The 18,201-nt window shown below is 36.6% G+C and overlaps 2 protein-coding genes across 6 annotated transcripts in view; one reads left to right on the top strand and one right to left on the bottom strand.

Moving 5' to 3' along the window:
- The window catches only part of NUDT6 (nudix hydrolase 6), a 49,616-nt gene extending 38,703 nt beyond the window's left edge, over positions 1-10,913 (top strand). For all 5 annotated transcript variants that reach the window (XM_032333343.1, XM_032333342.1, XM_032333346.1 and 2 more), the window contains 2 exons: positions 5,815-5,869; positions 10,231-10,913. In XM_032333343.1, the coding sequence (XP_032189234.1) occupies positions 5,815-5,869; positions 10,231-10,628 (453 nt within the window). In that variant the 3' untranslated portion in view covers positions 10,629-10,913. The remainder of the gene's footprint in view (positions 1-5,814; positions 5,870-10,230) is intronic.
- Positions 10,914-11,001: 88 nt separating this feature from the next.
- FGF2 (fibroblast growth factor 2) overlaps positions 11,002-18,201 on the bottom strand; it is a 59,891-nt gene continuing 52,691 nt past the window's right edge. The window contains exon 3 of the mRNA XM_032333350.1: positions 11,002-11,284. Within this exon, the coding sequence (XP_032189241.1) occupies positions 11,099-11,284 (186 nt within the window). The 3' untranslated portion in view covers positions 11,002-11,098. The remainder of the gene's footprint in view (positions 11,285-18,201) is intronic.

Below are 18,201 nucleotides of genomic sequence, written 5' to 3'. Positions count from 1 at the left end.
TTATTTAAGAAATACATTTTTTAAGGCTACAGCTGCCATAGCTACTGAATCCTCTGATAGACCTGGACAAATTGAAAACGTTCCAATATCAGAATTTTTCATCTACATTGAAAATCTGTTGTGTATGTAGCCATCTTGAATCTTGAGATGGAATGGACCCTTGGTGAAGATGCTTTGAGGAATGTTGAAGTGACAATAGGGGATTTAGAATATTACATAAATTGAGTTGATAGAGCAGCAGCAGGGTTTGAGAGAATTGACTTCAATTTGGAAAAAGTTCTGTGGGCAAAATGCTATTTGACAGCATCTCATGCTACAGAGAAATCATTCATGAAAGAGTCAGTAGATATAGCAAACTTTTTTATTGTTTTAAGAAATTGCGGGGCGCCTGGGTGGCTTAGTGGGTTAAGGCCTCTGCTTTCAGTTCGGGTCATGGTCTCAGGGTCCTGGGATCGAGTCCCGCATCGGGCTCTCTGCTCAGCAGGGAGCCTGCTTCCCCCTCTCTCTCTGCCTCTCTGCCTACTTGTAATCTCTGTCTGTCAAATAAATAAATAAAATCTTAAAAAAAAAAAGAAAAAGAAAAAGAAATTGCCACAACTACCCCAGTTTTCAGCAGCTACCACCCTGATTAATCAGCAGTCATCAGAATTGAGGCTTGACCCTACACCTGTGAAAAGATTATGACTTGTGCTCTATGTTATGTAGCTACTTTAAACATCATAGCAACCTATTATCATCCTCATTTCATGGGCTGGGAAACATAACCAGAGTTAAGTCTTAAAGTACTCTTACAAAGAACTTTTCCTCTACTAGCTTAGGTGCTTGAGGAGCCTGTGAATTAACTGACAGCAGATTAACATGAAAGTTTGGGGAGTACTCCCTGAACAACCAGGAGTAGGGGTTTGTATATCAGGAAAAGGGAAAGTGAGAAATAGGACTTCTGTGTTAAATACATATGGCAGCTTCTGATGTTTGATTACGCTGTGGCCCATCTGAGTGCTAAACATTTGTTTCCTTCCTGGCTGGAAGCTGGCAGCAAGGGGTGTATGGCAGCTTCTTTTCAGAAAGTTCTGCCTTTAACCAGATAAGGGCAACTCAGAAAAGGCTTCTTTCTTCATCTTGCTATATCTCAGATGTCTTCAGTTTAAAGTAATCTTTATGCCATTCTGGTGAGTTATATGTCCCTTCATTTGGGGCTACACATAGCTAATGCAAAATAAGAAATGCTATTCAGCTGCTGCTGGTATCTTTGAACTCAAAGGGCCTAGAATCCACACCCCTGAAAAGGAGGCTTCAGCTGCCTGGTGGCTCTGGGGAAGGGGTACACAGTGAAGTTTATGTTGGAAATTCTAGGAGAATTGCAAACTGCATTTGGCCGATGCTCTGGAAAGGAACTGCTATTGCCAGAAGGAAGCGGCGTTTCTAAGGCAATCCAGAGCCACAAGCGTATGGGAAGCCGGGAGGAGGCAGACAGAAAGGGCTGGTCCCTTCTTCCTGCTCCAGCCTTGCAGTCTGTTCCTGGAGCCTCAGAGGGAGTGAGCTGGCAAAGCAGAGGCTGGTTGGATGGGTCCCAGCTCCAGTATTGGAGGAGGGAAGGAAGAGCGTGGAGGGTGGAGCTGAGAGACAATAGCAGCATCAACTTACTAGAAGTGCACATTCTTAGGCCTCACTCCTGACCTGATGAATTAGAAATGCTGGGGATGCTGCTCAGCAATTTTGTGTTAAGAAGCACCCCCAGGTGATTAAGGTACAAGCAAGTTAGAGAGCCAGTAAATGATAACACTGAGCTTCTAATCTCTTCATTTGCTGATTTTCAAACTTGCTAATGATTGGTTAAGAATGAGAAAGTGCTACTTTTCAGAATCTGTGATCCCCCTCTGCTGATAGGACAAATTCAAATTATTTAAGACTTACGAATTAAGTAGGAATGATACTCCTGCTTAGGGTTTTTACCTCTTTTTAAGTTATGACAGTATCTTTTGAGCAATAAAATATAAAAACAGTATTTGTGTATAGTTCAATATTGTAATAAAAACTGCAAAGTGAGACACTGAATCATATCTCAGTTCTGTAATTGTGGTATTAAGTGGAATTTAAGCATGAATGATAGCTATTAACCATAAATAATAGCATTATTTTCAGACATCTGAGCCAGTTTTTCTCCTTTCCCTTAAGTGCCTCATTCTCCCTAGGAATAGTGCAAAGTGTTTCTTGTAGAGGAAAGTTTAACCTTCACCCCAAGCAAAAAAGGGAAAGTGAGAAATAGGACTTCTGTGTTAAATACATATGGCAGCTTTTATACACAAGTCCAAAAATGACCCTTAAAACTCATCCTTTCTCCTTTCCTATCTATATATGCCAATCCTTTGAAATAAAAAACTTAACAGTGACTAAAGAACTGAGTTAATAGTAGGAGCCTATGCATTCATTCACTAAAGATTACTGATACTACATATCCTATTTTGCAGGCTCTGTTCTAAGCACTAAGCAAACATTAGTGAACAAAGTGAAATTTCTACATCTTAAATTCAAATGAATAAGATACAAATAATAAATGAATAAATAATATGTAAGTTGGTAGTAGGTGTTACTAAGAAAAATGTAGTGGTACATGGAGAAGGAGTGTCTGGTCTTGCTATATTGTGCATTAATTTCTGTAATTCTAAATTGCTTTCTTTTGCTGCTTGTAAAATTCTATATCATTACTTTTTACCATTTTAATTACTATGTGTCTCTGTGTGGACCTTCTTAATTTGCTTTTGTTAAAGGTTCTCTCTGACTCCTGCATCTGGATTTCTGTTACCTTCCCCAGATTCAGGAATTTTTCAGCTATTACTTCTTCAAATAAATTCTCTGCCCCCTGTTCTCACTTCTTCTGGGACATCTATGTAAATGTTAAAATGCTTGATAGTATTGCTAAGTTCCCTGTGTTCATTTTCTGTTATTACTTTTTCTCCCTCCTGTTTAGCTTGATTGCTTTCCATTACTGTGTCCTCCAGGCTGCTTATCCATTCTTCTGCTTGCTCTAGTCTACTATTTATTCCATCTAGTGTATTTTTAATTTCAGTTCTTCTGTTCATCTCTGATTGGTTCTTTCATGTGTTTTTTATCTCTTGAGTATCTCATTGAGGTCCCCAACTCTTCTCAAGTCCAGTATCTTTATGACCATTACTTTAAACTCTCTATCACACATATTTCTTATCTCTGTTTCATTTAGTTTCTTGCTGTGATTTTGGCCTGTTCTTTCATTTGGAACGTATTCCTCTCTCTCCTCATTTTGTCTGACTTCCTGTGTCTATCTATGTGTTTCAAAATTCAGTTATGTCTCCTGCTCTTGAAAGTAGTGGCCTTTTGAAGGTCCTGGAGGGCCCTGTTCACTGGAACTTACTCTTCAGGGGTGTCTCTTATGTGTATTGCCATGTGCCCTGCTGTTGTAATTGAGTGGCTTTTGCAATAGTGTAAGCATGGCTCTCTCCTTCTGTTGTGGGGGCAGAGTTTGATCCCTATGTTGTTGCGCCAGTCTGGGGCTGCCTTGGGCTTGAGTTGAGTCAGACCAGGCATTTGCCAGAGGTGTGTGATAGCATCAGACTGCTGGGTGCTGTCCTTCTGTTTCCCAGGGATTTATCAGAGGTGCAATAGCATCAAACTGCTGGGTACTTCATGTGTTAGTTAGGTGTGGGTTGGGATGAGATGAGATTATGGTCCTCTTACTCCACCATTTTCCCTGGAAATTGCTGTTATTATTATTTGTATTGCTAAGCCCAGTTAATGGGAATTTTTTTAATTAACCCAAAATTATATGCTCAATTAATTTATGACAAAGGAGGCAAGAATATACAATGGAGAAAGACAGTCTCTTCAATAAATGGCGCTAGGAAAATGGAGAGCTACATGTCAAAGAATAAAATTGGACCACTTTTTTGACACTATATACAAAGACTCAAAATGGATTAAAGAACTAAATGGGAAGGAGTGCCTGGGTGGTTCAGTCGGTTAAGCATCCCACTCTTGATTTCGACTCAGGTTGTGATCCCAGTGTTGTGAGATTAAGCCCTGAGTCGGGCTCATGCTCAGGGGAGTCTGCTTCTTTCCCTGTCCCTGCCTCTCTCCTGCCACCCCCATTCCCCCAACCCTGCACACACAGACTCTCTCCCAAATAAATAAATCTTTAACAACATCAAAAAAAGACCTAAGTGGAAGTTTAATACTAAAAAAGGTGAGAAGATAAACTCAACCCTCCACTGATCATATCTGCAACATAACCAGGTTTTCCAAACCACTTAACTTAAGCCTTTCTATCTACCACTTTGAACTAAGTGCAGGCTCAAGCTTTCTGCAAGAGAGGAGAAAGCTTTTTTCACATAAGCTCTTTAAACCCAAGTGCTGCCAGAAAATGCCACAGAGTACCACAAAAATATATAGTTAATCTTTCCATACCTGTGTTTTATGAAATAATAAAATGAAATTAATTTAAGCTGTTTGTAGTCCTTATATCTACAATTTTCCCCCTTCTAGTAAGTTCATAATTTAATCAATAGTCTCTATAGTCAAGTCTAGATAAAGATTTTAAGTTATTGTTTGGGGGAAGCATTTTCCGCCCCCATTATAACATTTCTTTTGTTAGAAATAGAATTTATGGTGGTGAAATCTAACATTGTATCAGGAAAAAGACTGGATAGTTTCTATAGAAATAGCTTCTGGAACGATTTCATAACAAAATCCCAAAGACAGTGTATTAATGTAGAGATATGCATAGAGATATATTTATACATTAATAAAATATGCTTTATAAATTAATCTCAAGTCTGAGCCAGATGGGGAAGGATGGAAAGCCTGAATTCTATACCTACATAATCAACAGTCTGTGGAAACTGGGAACCATGCCATTGGTCTCCAATTTAGAACAGTTGGGAAATGACACATTCTTTATGAAGCACTCATCCAGGAAATGAGTGGGTCAAAAAGCATACCAGTAAAAGGTCCATAAACCTGTTTTATGAATGAAGCTTGAAGTGTACAGTTTCCAAGCTGTAGGACCTTTACAAGTACATAATAATTTTTCATTCTGCAGTTTGTCATGTTAATAGATATATATATATATATAAAACAGAATTGTAACAGGAAGAAAGCCATGTCCACCTTCAGAATATTGTCCCATGCCATTTGATATTTATAATCATTTTTTCCATATGTGCTCTCACTCTAAGAACATATCTTCCCACCTGCCCCCCACCAAAATATGAAATGATACACACAAACACAGAAAATAATTCAAGCTTAAACTAATCAAATTTATTCATACTACCCATGAAAAGCAATTACATATGTATATAAAATCATAACACACAGAACAAGAGAAATCTGATTAGACACACAATACAGAAAATAAATGTGAAAATTAAAAATAGCATACTTTAGTTATTAAATTTATACTGTACTTTCTACTTATTTATAGCAGCATCTGTAAGATCCATCTATTTGTTAATAGTTAACTAGCAGCAAAATTTTTAAAATTATACAAACTCAGTAGATATTTCCCTCCACTGTTTTATTCATACAGAATTTATCACATTAACCAAACAAAACCACTTCTATTTCCTGAAGAAAAAGGTAGGAAAAGATTTCTTAAGTAACAAGTTTCCCCCACCCAAGAAGAAGAAGGGTAGAAAAAGGAAGGTGAAGGAAATTTGCATGCCATTACCAAAAGATAAATTCTCAACGCATTGACCAATTATGGGTGGATTTTGTGGGGTCTCTATGTATGTGTTAGTGAATGAAGCTATGTTAACTTTATTTTCTGACTTTATATTGCAGTTGAAAAATATGTGGAAGTTTCCAGGAGGCCTGTCAGAGCCCGGAGAAGATATTGGTATGTATACCTTACATATTTTTAATTGGCTTGGAAATGTTTGGAAATTTATGTTTACTTTGCTCTATAGCTGAAAATAAGATTTTAAATTTTCTAATGGGTTTAGACTGAGAAATTTCAGAGAAGTTACTTCAGGGCTTATATAAAATTAGCAGCAAAACTTGTAATATTACAACTTATCTCACTAGTATAAAAAAATACCATTAGGAGCATACCACCTATTTTGCTTAGGGTTGCTTCTAGAGTAATTTGTTTGAAAATAAAAAGCTTTGTATATACATTAGTAAACTTTAGCATTAAGGGTGATTTTGGATATGACTAATATTGTTCCTGGAATTAAACTATAAGAAAACACAAATTCTTGACCATTTCACCACACAAGGATGAAATAACTTTTAAATGAATAACTTTTAAATAACTTTTCAATGAACTTCAAAATAAGTATTTATAAACTCAGTTATAGAGCAGTAGTGACTTAATTCCCCTTTATAAAAATTCTGTCTACTATTTATTTTAAATAGTCAGGAAGCCAAAATGTAATAAAATGTCTCATACAAGTGAGTCTCAACTGAGAGTTCCTTAAAGCAACTTCCTGAGCTCAGTATTTCAAACAGAAATGTGACATAAGCTAAGAACTCTATGTTACTGAATCTACAATAAATAGAAGAAAGAATAAAAACGAAGTCCTCCCTATTCCTGACCCTTGACTGGGTCAAATGCAGTCTGCGTCATAAGAAATCAATAGATGCCTCATTTGGTATCACCGTAATTTTCCATGATTTTTCCTCCATATGCATGTCCCCTCTTTAGCCAACATTTATATATAAAGTCAACTTCCTAAGTTATCTTTAAATATTTTATTTGAAAACGTATATATACTTGAAACTTCATTTTTTAAAAATGTTACACAGATTAAAATGCCCTATACACAGTACATAGCCAACTCCTAACAAACCATAAGTAAATTTACTACAATGAGATATATCCATAGCAAATTTTGGTTTTCAGGTACTTATGGATCTTCTGCTTAGAGTCCATTGCTTGGGTCTTCCGTAGAAAGATTTTGTGGTGGTACAAGTGCTAAAAGAGAGGGCCATTTATTTTGGAACACCTAATTAATCTCACACTACCCTTATGTGATATATGAGAGTGTGTGTGAGCTAATTAAATTTATGTCTTACATCCTTACCCAATTTATATTAGGCAAAAATCAGGCTACAGGAGGTATGTTTAGCTTCCTCCTCTGCATCTTGCCATCTCAAAAAGTCAGTTGACTTTTTCCTTTTGAGTTTTTTCAGATTTTGTGAATTTTCAAGATACTTACATTTTAATGCAAACAAAGAAGCACATTTCCAAGCCAAGTATGCGTAGTTTTAGTTTTAAGTATATTCCAGAACTCTTCAAGTCCAGATTTAAAAAAAAAAAAGTGAACTCTGAATTAAGTATTTGTGGTTGGTACAACAACCCACCTACTCAGCCATGAGGAGTTATAAGAAAAGCAGCCACTGGCATTCCTTGTATTGTGTAGGAGTATTATTAATTAAAGCTGATAAAATCCTGAAACAGCTAGAAATGATAACTGACAATAGAGTTCTGAAGGATTATGTCTGTCTATATTAGAGCATTTCCGTCTTCCAACACAATAGATTATTCTTAAGGATAAAGTCAAATTACCCAATAATTATCAAAATTATTTTCTTTAAACTCCGTATTTAGGAAAGTATGTAATATACTTTAGGAATAGAGCCATCACAAATGTGCACACATTCATATTAGCTCTTAAGTAGTAAATACTAGTTAACTGAGAAACACTAGTTAACTGGGAAACGCATTTGTTTGGAATCCTTCATTCTTTGATAATACTAGGTAAATGAAACACTCTTATCCATAATGCTTAAAAAAACTAAGGGGGGTCACATACAAAACAGAATGCAATCTTCGGGCTTTAATATAATACCCTAATAGTACGAAAGTATCTGCAAGGTTAAAAACAGAGAAATTGCCTTCCTAAAAAAATTCACTACCATCGACAGGAAGAGAATCTCCTGCATGGTCAAAGGACCATAAAGCAGTGGGGGCTGCTCAGAGCTCATCAGTGCACCAGAATCTGAGGGAAACGCCAGGAAAACCCACAAGCTGCACAGTCTTTCCTATTTTCTTTCAACCTAATCCTATTGTTAAATATTACAAAATAGAAATAACAAAATAAATTCCATTTCACTGTCCTGTAACTAAACAAAACACTGTGTGACATATTTAAACATAGCTCTCAATTGGCAAAAATAAAAACAAAACCCTCTTGGTTCTTTAAACATATAAAACAGTAAATGTTATTTCAGTTCAGCTTACAGTACATTAAAATAAAAGTACAACAGAATAAAGCAGTTTATCTGCATAAAATTTTTTTTTTTAATTCTTGTCAAAAAAACCTTGGGGTAAAGATTTCCATCTTGAGGTGGAAGGAGTCACTCATACCCTGATTGGAAAAGCACTTATCTACTCATTCAGTTTTTAGTCCAGCCAATGATATGCTGATTCAAATTAAACTGATCAAACTATGGAGGCAGTGCTGGCTTCCAATCAGCTGCTAAGGTGACTGCTTAGTAGGGTAGATCCACTCACTAGTCTGTCCTGTGCCTCCATGATACATAAAAAGGCTAGACTCCAAATGAAATGCCAGACTTTGGATTAGTGGTACTAAAAGTTTAACAGAACCCCCATGGTCATTTTTCAAGGTGTTAAAAAAATAAACATTTAAACAATAGCTAAGTGAAATCAGCAAATTTAAGACTAGTGCCACAATCTCAGATTTATTAAATCTACCAGATTTAATAACAATCATATATTGTATTCCAAGCTGAAAATTATTTGTATTAAGAAAGGTTTTCCTTTTATTCACATACATTCTTTCATGTTTTTAATTTAAACATGGTTAGAACTTACTGTTTTAATTTATGGCAAACCTCAAGGGAAGGGGAAGTCAGCATGTAGTTCAAAATGGCAGACAAATGTCTTATATTTTAGAACACTTTGCTTTTCCTGTGCATATTTCCAGAGCTGTTTCTTAGTGGGGTGGGGGTAGGGAGGAGACACACCCACAAGCATATGTAGGCAATTAAGACAATCTATAGTCAGAATATGTGGAAATTGAGATTGTTTTGTCCTTGACTTCCCCTTCCTTGCCTATTCTTCACCAGTAGGACTACTGAGAAGGCAAATATAATTTTCTATTTGACAAACAAGGACACAGCATTGAATAGAGGTCTTTGAACAAAAATCTATGCCTGTGGCAATTGTGAAATTGGAAAGCTTCTAGCAAACTGAGCAAAGAACACAGCTTTTTAAAGAATTTCTCATGACCACTCTGGGAGACAGTGACAGAACATCCCAAAATTAGAGAAAGCCCATTTAGGGGGTTCTTCTGGAGATTTAGGAAAAGCAACCGCAAAAATGTTAATGGCAACCAAAATCCTGCTCCAGAAATTTGCATAATATTGAAAATAACCAACCTTATAAAATGTGAAACCTTTGTCGTATTATAAAATTCTGTAAATTACAAGACATTAATACAAAACCTTTCTTAATACAAAGTTTGTTTTTACAAACTTTCTTAATACAAGTTTGTTTTTACAAACTTTCTTAATACAAGTTTGTTTTTACAAATAGTTTTACAAAATAGTTCTTTGGAATCTCAAGGAACAAAGGAAATGCCAAAAATTACCATACTGGGATTCTACTGACAGGATAACTAGGGGAGCATAACAGAATGGTTATAAATGAAACTGCTCTAGATGTCAGAGGCTTGACAGCCCCAACCAGGATCACCGGGAAGGATTTGAACTGTTCACAGCTCAATACATTCTGTAGCTCTACAGACTTGTGAGGAAGAATGAATCACTTTTTCTCAATACTGATGTGTATAAGTTTGGGCGGTTTTGATGTATGACCACAAACTGATATATTTCAATAATGAAATATATCATCATATATATCATATCACAAACATATTTCAATAATGAAATATGTGGGAATATTAACTGCAGGAACCTGTGTTTTCAATTTTTGGGAAATAGAGCCAGAAGAAGTTAAAAATACGACTCCCAAAGTATACAGGTAGGTAAGCCTGCACATAGCAGCCAAAGAAATATTCAATATTTCAAAAGCTTCTACGATGTACACTGGTAAGAAAATTCTTTGGTGTTTCAGGATGTCCAGAAGGCAAAGAGTTTATGTTGAACACTTTCTTAGGATGGTTTTTTGTTTCTCAACCTTTAGATAATGCTACTTTATCTGAAAATCTTTGATGATTAAAATTCTAAAAATGTGATTCTTACTGAATTGTACATCTTTCTTTTATGTAGGAGACACAGCAGTTCGAGAAGTTTTTGAAGAGACTGGTATAAGATCAGAATTCAGGTCCCTCCTGAGCATTCGGCAACAGCATACCAATCCTGGAGCTTTTGGGAAGTCAGATATGTATATCATCTGTCGCTTAAAGCCACATTCATTCACCATAGATTTTTGCCAGCATGAATGCTTAAGGTGTGAATGGATGGATCTCAGTGACCTGGCCAAGACTGAAAATACAACTCCCATCACCAGCAGAGTTGCTAGGCTGCTGCTCTATGGGTACAGAGAAGGGTTTGACAAGATTGATTTCACCATGGAAGAACTTCCGGCAGTTTACACAGGCTTGTTCTATAAACTCTATCACAAGGAACTGCCAGCCAATTACAGAACTATGACAGGAATGGATTAAATCCATAGTTACATGTTTTAAAAAATTTTAAGTAAATTGCACATGCAGAATAATGTGTGCCGTACTATAAAAAGTAGTGGACATTTGGGGTTAACTAAATATCTGACTTTAATATTCTAATGTTTATAATTTTCATAAGAAAACTTGTTTGATGAAAACATGCAAATTTTAAAAGCCTCTTTCCAAAGGAAGCAAATGTATGAAAAAGATTGTAGCACTAAGTAAGCTTCACTGGGTAAAGGAAAATGCAATACAAAAGGTGGAAGTCTATACATTTTCCGGGAATTTTTGTTGCTTTTCTTTAGTAAGGCAATGGTTAAATGTTTACTCTTAGATAAAAAGGTTATCTGACCATTCATCCAAACTGAGCAGATAGCTGTACACATTTTTCTTTTCTTTTCTTTCATTAACAAATTTCAAAAATATATGTCTTCTTCCATGTGACATGAGATCAGATGCTGCCGTTAAGATCAGCTCTTAGCAGACATTGGAAGAAAAAGTATAGCTTTCTGCCCAGGTCCTGTTTTGGGTCCAAGTTTATACTGCCCTGTTCGTTTCAGTGCCACATACCAACTGGAGTATTTCCTTGACCGGTAAGTATTGTAGTTATTAGATTCCAATCGCTCAAAGAAGAAACACTCGTCGGTAACACATTTCTGAAAAATAAAGGAAAAATTAGTAGTTACTTTTATATTTTCATATGAAATACTTATGACACTATACTGCCCATTCTGCTCAACCAGCAGCAGTGCTCTTCGCTTGAGAGGGACAAACTAGTTTGCAAGATTCAACAGACCAGCTCAGCGGTGGGGTGCAGGAAGGAACACAGCAAGTCAGCAGAAGAGCTTTCAAACGCCTCCTCAGATGAAGAATCCAAGGACCGTGTTCACCAGCCCCGCCAAGGGAACAGACCAGGTGTTTAGGCAGCAAGAGCACACAGATTCGATGGGAGCCGCCCTGCCTCAGACTTGAAACACCCCGTGAACAGCTTTCACAAAGGGGGTTACACCCACTAACAAAGAGCACACTACACTTGGTGAAGCCCACAGCTGTGGCTTCCAGCTTGGTATTCATGGTGCATCCACATTCCTCCCAGTCCACAGGCAGGTTACCAGTCAGGGGTCATTTTTACTTTTATCAGGGTTCCATGCCAGTGATGGAAGAGTAACCCAGAGGTAACCTTCCTAAAGAAGAGGATTTTGTTAATACTTTACGCACAGAAACAGAACCAATTCCTTAAATTATAGCGATTTTTTTCTAGTGGTTACCATTTCTAAGGCATAAAAACAATATTTTATAGGAAATAGCTAACGTATATAATGCCCAAAAACTAAACTGGAACATTATATGATTAGAATTCTCAAAACACTAGTAGATAACGGCAAATAAGTAACGTAGACCATATTGATTTCTGGCAGTGTCTTGCGGGAGAGGAGACTATTCGCCCTTTTTATTTCAGTTCGGCTATTAATGGGGTAGGGGTAGCTAGCTTTACAAATAGTTAGACCTGGAAATACTTTTCCAAGTAATGGAGTCTAGTAGGCTGCTACATTATTTCAAGTAAATGTTCAAAAATCAACTTCACAGGGTAGACTGATGATAGTTACTGGCCTCTGGGGTATGTGCTGGGTCGGGGGGGTGGTTGTCAACAAATTATTTACTCTAAGGGAAGAAAGGAAAAATAATTTTTCATTTTAAATTAGATAGGAAGAGAGAATTATAAACTCATAGAAAACCATATAAATTTATACCTATTTATATCTATATATAAATACAACATGTATACATAGGTATATGACATAAACCTTAATGAGTTTACCAGATTCCAGCTTATTTCTATATACTCAAATCTAGGAAACTTCAGGGTTAGGAAAACACACATTCAAAAGACTTGAATCTTTTCCCAGATTCTTTAGTTCTAAGATAAACTAAACAGTGGCACAAACTGTGAGAACATAAATCAATGAACAGAACAATGAAAAGAGCTGGCATAACAACCAAAATGAAAATGATCTGAATGTAACAGGCATCTCAGTCATCCAAAAAAAGGGTGTGGTATTAGATCCTATAATCTGCTTCTAGGGATAAGAATTTTACTAAATATTTACTTGGCTTTAATGTTTTGATCACCGTTAACTTTTAAAAATGGATATATAAGCTTATCTAACTTGCCCACTTTTTGCAAGAAATTACTAAAGCAACTTGTCTTTGTGATGCAAATAAATGACAGGTAGCATTACAAAGAAGCATACATTGCACAAGGACACAGCTATGTGATCCATGTGGAGTAAAGATAAAAGTGTGATAACATGAAACACTTATACCTAGGAAGATGTGGATATTCCGTAGCCAATACTTTCACTTTACCTTTGGTGAAATTTATTTTGCTTTTCATGTTAATTGAAGTCAATCTGTGTTACTTTGTCACTTTTCAGTGCCAATGATAAAAATCTTCCTCTCCCCTATTCCAGGTTTAAGATCAGGAGTAGAAGAAGCAAGCACAAGTAAAGAGTCAAAAAATCATGATGATCATAAAGATAACATGAAAGATCATCACTAAGCTTCACAGGCTAAATCCCCAGAGGGAGACCTAACTACGTCGATTTTTGGATATTCTGTCAGCCTCCAGGGTGCCCGACACATACAGTATGTGGTCAATACACATTGTCTTCATTAGAATGCCCAATATTCATCTCAAATGCAACATGTCCAAAACTGATGACTTCCTCATCTTTCCCCATAAAACCTGTTCCCACTCATAGACTTCTCTATCTTAGTTGATGGTAAATCCACATTCTAGAACATAAACCATTTTGAAAATGTAGTTCGTTTTCAAGTGTGTAATAGTTTAATAAATTTACGTATCTGAACATTCAGCACAGATGCAAGTTTTTGTTCCTTCCCCTTTGTTTTGTAAAGGTACAAGTAACTTCTATAAAAAAAGAAAAAGTGGGTTTATGATGTATTATCCACTTAATCACCAGTACTATTGCTTTCCTCTGAAATACTAGGAACTGGCTGAGAAGGCAGAACCTGTTGGTATGGTATGTATCCCAATAGACCAGGTATTGTAGGGAGTACCAACTGAGCACTAATACCATTGCCCATAAGAGCAATGAGGGCTCCTTAGAGAAATGGCTCATCCTAGACTATAGTAAGGAATATAGAGGATGAATGTGGAGCATCTTGAAGGCCATTAGGAAGTGCTCAAAATCCTCCCAGCATTGATGGGGGTGTGTCAGAGAATATAGGAGCCAATTTTTCCAATTGAAAAAAAAGCTCCCAATGACCGTAGCAAAAACATTTTGAACAAAATGAATAACACAGTATTGGATTATAACCCACAATATAAAATAAACACCCATGAGTGTATACTGATATAAGTGATTGAATAAATAAATGGAGAATAGACAAATTTCTCATGCAAAAGAATTCCAAATTTGTAACTATTTCTCCCTCAAGGGAGATGGACATGGAGCATTAGCCCCATCCCTTAAATGTGGACTATGTACAATGACTTACTTCCAAAGAATTACAGGGTAGAAAGAGGCGAAAAAGAATAACTTCATAGTAAAGACAAATAATACTTCAGCCAGATTATCAAAATTTACATAAGTCATGACACAATGAGAAAAGAAATAAGAAGCAGGGTAATTTCTCCTCCTCACTACCATCTCTTCCACTTACGCATCAATTGCACAAATCTGGTCCTCTGTTAAATGTCAGATTTGAACTTTATGGCCCTTCCCCCATGTTCTGTTTTTTGGATTGTTTATTCTTTTACAGTACTTTGATTTTTCAGTTTTGGCTTATGAGGGAGTTTGCTCAACATGGATCCAAAAATGCTTTGATTACACCACTTCTGAGAATTAAAAACAGACATGATGTAAGTATCAGGGTTGATTACTTCAGAACAAAATAAAACACACAAATTGTGAAAAGTTAAAAGCAAATTTGACCTTAATCTTTGTATATGCATATAGGTTGTGTAAAATTTTATAAGACTGGTTTCTAAAAGCAATAATCCTCATTAAGTAGTAAACTTTGCATTTAACCTAGTGTTTTATCTCTCAAAAATAATATACATTCCTCTTCAATTACTGTATTTTTCTGACAAACCTGATCAGTATATATTGTCAGTCTCACTAACTAAGCCCTCAAAAATCTATTTTCCCTACTTTGCTGTATATGTAGGTCTCATTTCATTTTTAAGGCCCCTCAACTAAGAAAGTTATTCTATAGTTAAAAAAATATATTTTACTTTTACAGTAATTAAATGTATATATCCTCAGAGAATACATTTTTTTCTATGTTTCACTATTATGGTCCACACAAGTTATATACACATTTCTATATTGAGATATCTTGTTCAGGATATCACGATCTATAGCATTATAGAGAAATCAACAGGCAGTTTTCTAGCACATAAAGACCAGGCACACTTTCTTTACTAATGCCAACAATGATGTTGTTTGGGGACTTTAATGTAAAACTACAGTTAACCTCACTATATGCAGTTTTAAAAACCTACAGTTTTGTGAACACATAAGAAATCATAAATCCTAATATTTGTTCTGGACCTCTGTTGTTCATGGCACCAAAGTTTATCCCGCTATGGAAAGGAGTAGAGTCTGTTGTGTATTAAAAAACTACTCAAGTTCAGCCTCTAACTATAGGCTTTGGCAGTTAAAAATAGTTACTCTTTAAACTTTTGGATTTTCTAGTTTCAAAAGGGGGTGGGGGAAAGACCCTTCAGAAATGTTTTCAAACAGTGAGGTTTCCTTAGCCTTCACAATTACTATGTGAAGGTATTGGAGGAAAAAACCCGTCTTCTTTCATACTCTCAATTGGTAGCAATCGACATAGCATGACTCTTAGAAACCAAAATATTTTACGTGTCCAAAGGAAATGAGAATGTTTTGCAAATCACTGCAGGAATCATAAGCAGGGGAGAAGGCAGAGGAATCCAGGGATATGCCATAACACAACAGTCTGAAATGGGGCCATGTAGAAGAGTGGAAAGAATTATGCCTATGGCAAGTGCAAGTTCATAAACCCCAGTTTCTCAGGTTATAAGGGGCATCTGCATTCCCACGATGGCTAGTGGTCACAATACTGGACTTATACCAAAAGTTGCTATTAGGGTTTTTTTGTTCTGTTTGGCTTTTTATAAGCTAGCTGTCTCTTCTCATTGTCACCTGAGTGAGGTCTCTGCTGACATCCCTGGTGATGGTATCTTTTACCATCAGTAATTCGTCTAAACCAATTAAATGTCTGGCACAGATAATACTAATAGCCAAGGGTCAAGACGTTTAATTCTTTGCCTAAAAGTTGCTGTTGTTAACAGCTCCCTGCCTATGGATCTGACTCAGAGAGAAATATGTCACTGACCCACCAACATCACCTCCTTGATTTGATGGTAGGGGCACTTCTCCCCTGAAAACTGACAGACTAATTTGAAAGAGGGAGGACTGCTGCTGAAAAGTCAAGGAAGCAAGCCACATACACTGAATTAGGTAAGACTGGAGATTAACTTGTGAACTTGGCAAGAATAGAGCCTATGATGCGAAGGACAACAACTGAATCTTGGCTGGTGCCAATGCTCAAAGGAAACTGATAAATCCCGAATTTTCTATTTATATGTTCCTACATAGTTTGTGATAAATTTCTAAGCACTGCTAAAGTAACTCTTAATATGTCAACTTGAAGGGAATCTGGTGTATTATATATGAATTAGCATATATCCAAAGAGATAGAAACATATTTAAGACTAAATAAAATACCTTAAGCTTGTGAAAGGTCCCACTGAGTTAAGGAAGAAACTATAAAACACTTTCTTTCAGAGCACTTTCCACTTCTGATGGCACAGATTCAACATTTTGGGAAAAAAAACTTTGCGAAAGTTTGGAAAAACAGTTTGGAAAGCTTAACGACTATATACCAAGAGAAGAAGTCACAATTCCCTTAATTCTAACTTGGAGAGAATTCTGTAAGAATGAGAAGACAGTTCAGTTTTCATGTCTATTGTTCTAAATTCATCTCCTCTTTTACGGACCCCAGTAGTTTCAGAGATGCACTTTAAAGTAGAGCACCTTCTGTTTTCATCACTTTTGACAAGTATGAAGCTTTTCATCATTACAGATGAACGTAAATTCCAGCCTATGTTCTGGAGATAAAGAATCCCTCTCATGAGTATCTTACAGGCCACCGTGATTACCAGGTTACTGGATCTTCTAATCTCAGTAAGTGGAAAACTACAGGATAAGAATTTCAAATCATTCACTGAGCCAGATTAAGAAAGAAAAAAAGTGAGAGCTTTAAAAGCACTTGACTAGTACTGTCTACAGTTAGTCATAACAAAAGCAAAGATATGCATCTCCTTTATTTTCTCCACCACCTTCACTGTTTGACAATAGGCAAAACAACACCAAGCCTTTGAGGAAGCCATCATGATTCACACTACATGTGTTTTGTCACATCCTGACGTGAGAAGAGTCGGAATAAACTCTCCTCTCAACAAACTCAAGGTCATCCAAAATTACTGATTCACTGTCCTGGAAATATTTAAAATGCTCCTTTGGTAGATTCCTAACATATTACATCATGCTTTAAGTTGACAACAGACTGGTAGGAAAAAAGACAAGAACAGTACAAGTCCCAAGTAGTCAATCTTCTGGGACTGTATTTTTTGCCCAGGAACCACATCCATTTCCTGAATTTGACTATTATCTATGTGCTGATGACACCCAAATCTCTATATGGACACAGACCTTCTTCCAAGTTCCAGACCCACAATTACAACTATGTAGTGAACATCTCCACCTGAATTTCTCTTCAGCAACTCAAAAGAGGTAAGTCTAAATTTGAACCTGTGTTACCTTTTCCCAAAACTTGCTCTTTTCCTCCTTCCCCTTTCTCATCTACCTTCTTATCCAAACCAGAAACCTGGGATTTTTCTCTCTACTTCACTCCTAAATCCAATCAATTTCAAGTGCTAATACTTCACTCAATCCTGTGCTCTGTCACTGCCAGGCTTTCATCATGACTTGCCTGGACTATTACAATGGCCTTCTAAGTAACTGGTTTGTCTCCAGCACTGTCAGCCCCCTCAGACCCTTCTCTCCACTGCTGCCAGAGTGATGTTTCTCAAATTCAAAACAGATTGTGTCTCTTCTTAAAACTCTTCATGGCTTTCCACTGCTTGTAACACACGGTGTAGAATGCATTTCAGCAGGCAGTCTATCTACCTCTCCAGCCTTCTCTCTGCCCTTCCACTTTGCATTTCCTTTGCACTTTAGACTCCTGCAGTAGTGATTTGTAATGCTACAGAAACACCTCCTAAGCCTTCTGCACCCATGTCTTTGCACATATTATGTTCTAAAAGTTCTCTGTATCCTCATCTCCACTCCTCTGCTCCCTGACTGCCTGATGAATTACTTCCTCTACATTACCTAAAATCCTATTGATGGGTCCCTTCTAAGACAAGTTTAATCATTTCCTTTCCTGTATTACTTCCTATGTCATAATACTTCTAACCTCCTATCCAATATTACTGTGCATTTAACCAAGGTAT

Source organism: Mustela erminea, chromosome 2 (assembly GCF_009829155.1).
Source record: "Mustela erminea isolate mMusErm1 chromosome 2, mMusErm1.Pri, whole genome shotgun sequence".
NCBI classification, from domain to species: Eukaryota; Metazoa; Chordata; class Mammalia; order Carnivora; family Mustelidae; genus Mustela; species Mustela erminea.
Note: the sequence above shows the minus strand (reverse complement) of the source record. Positions and strands in the feature narration are given on the sequence as shown.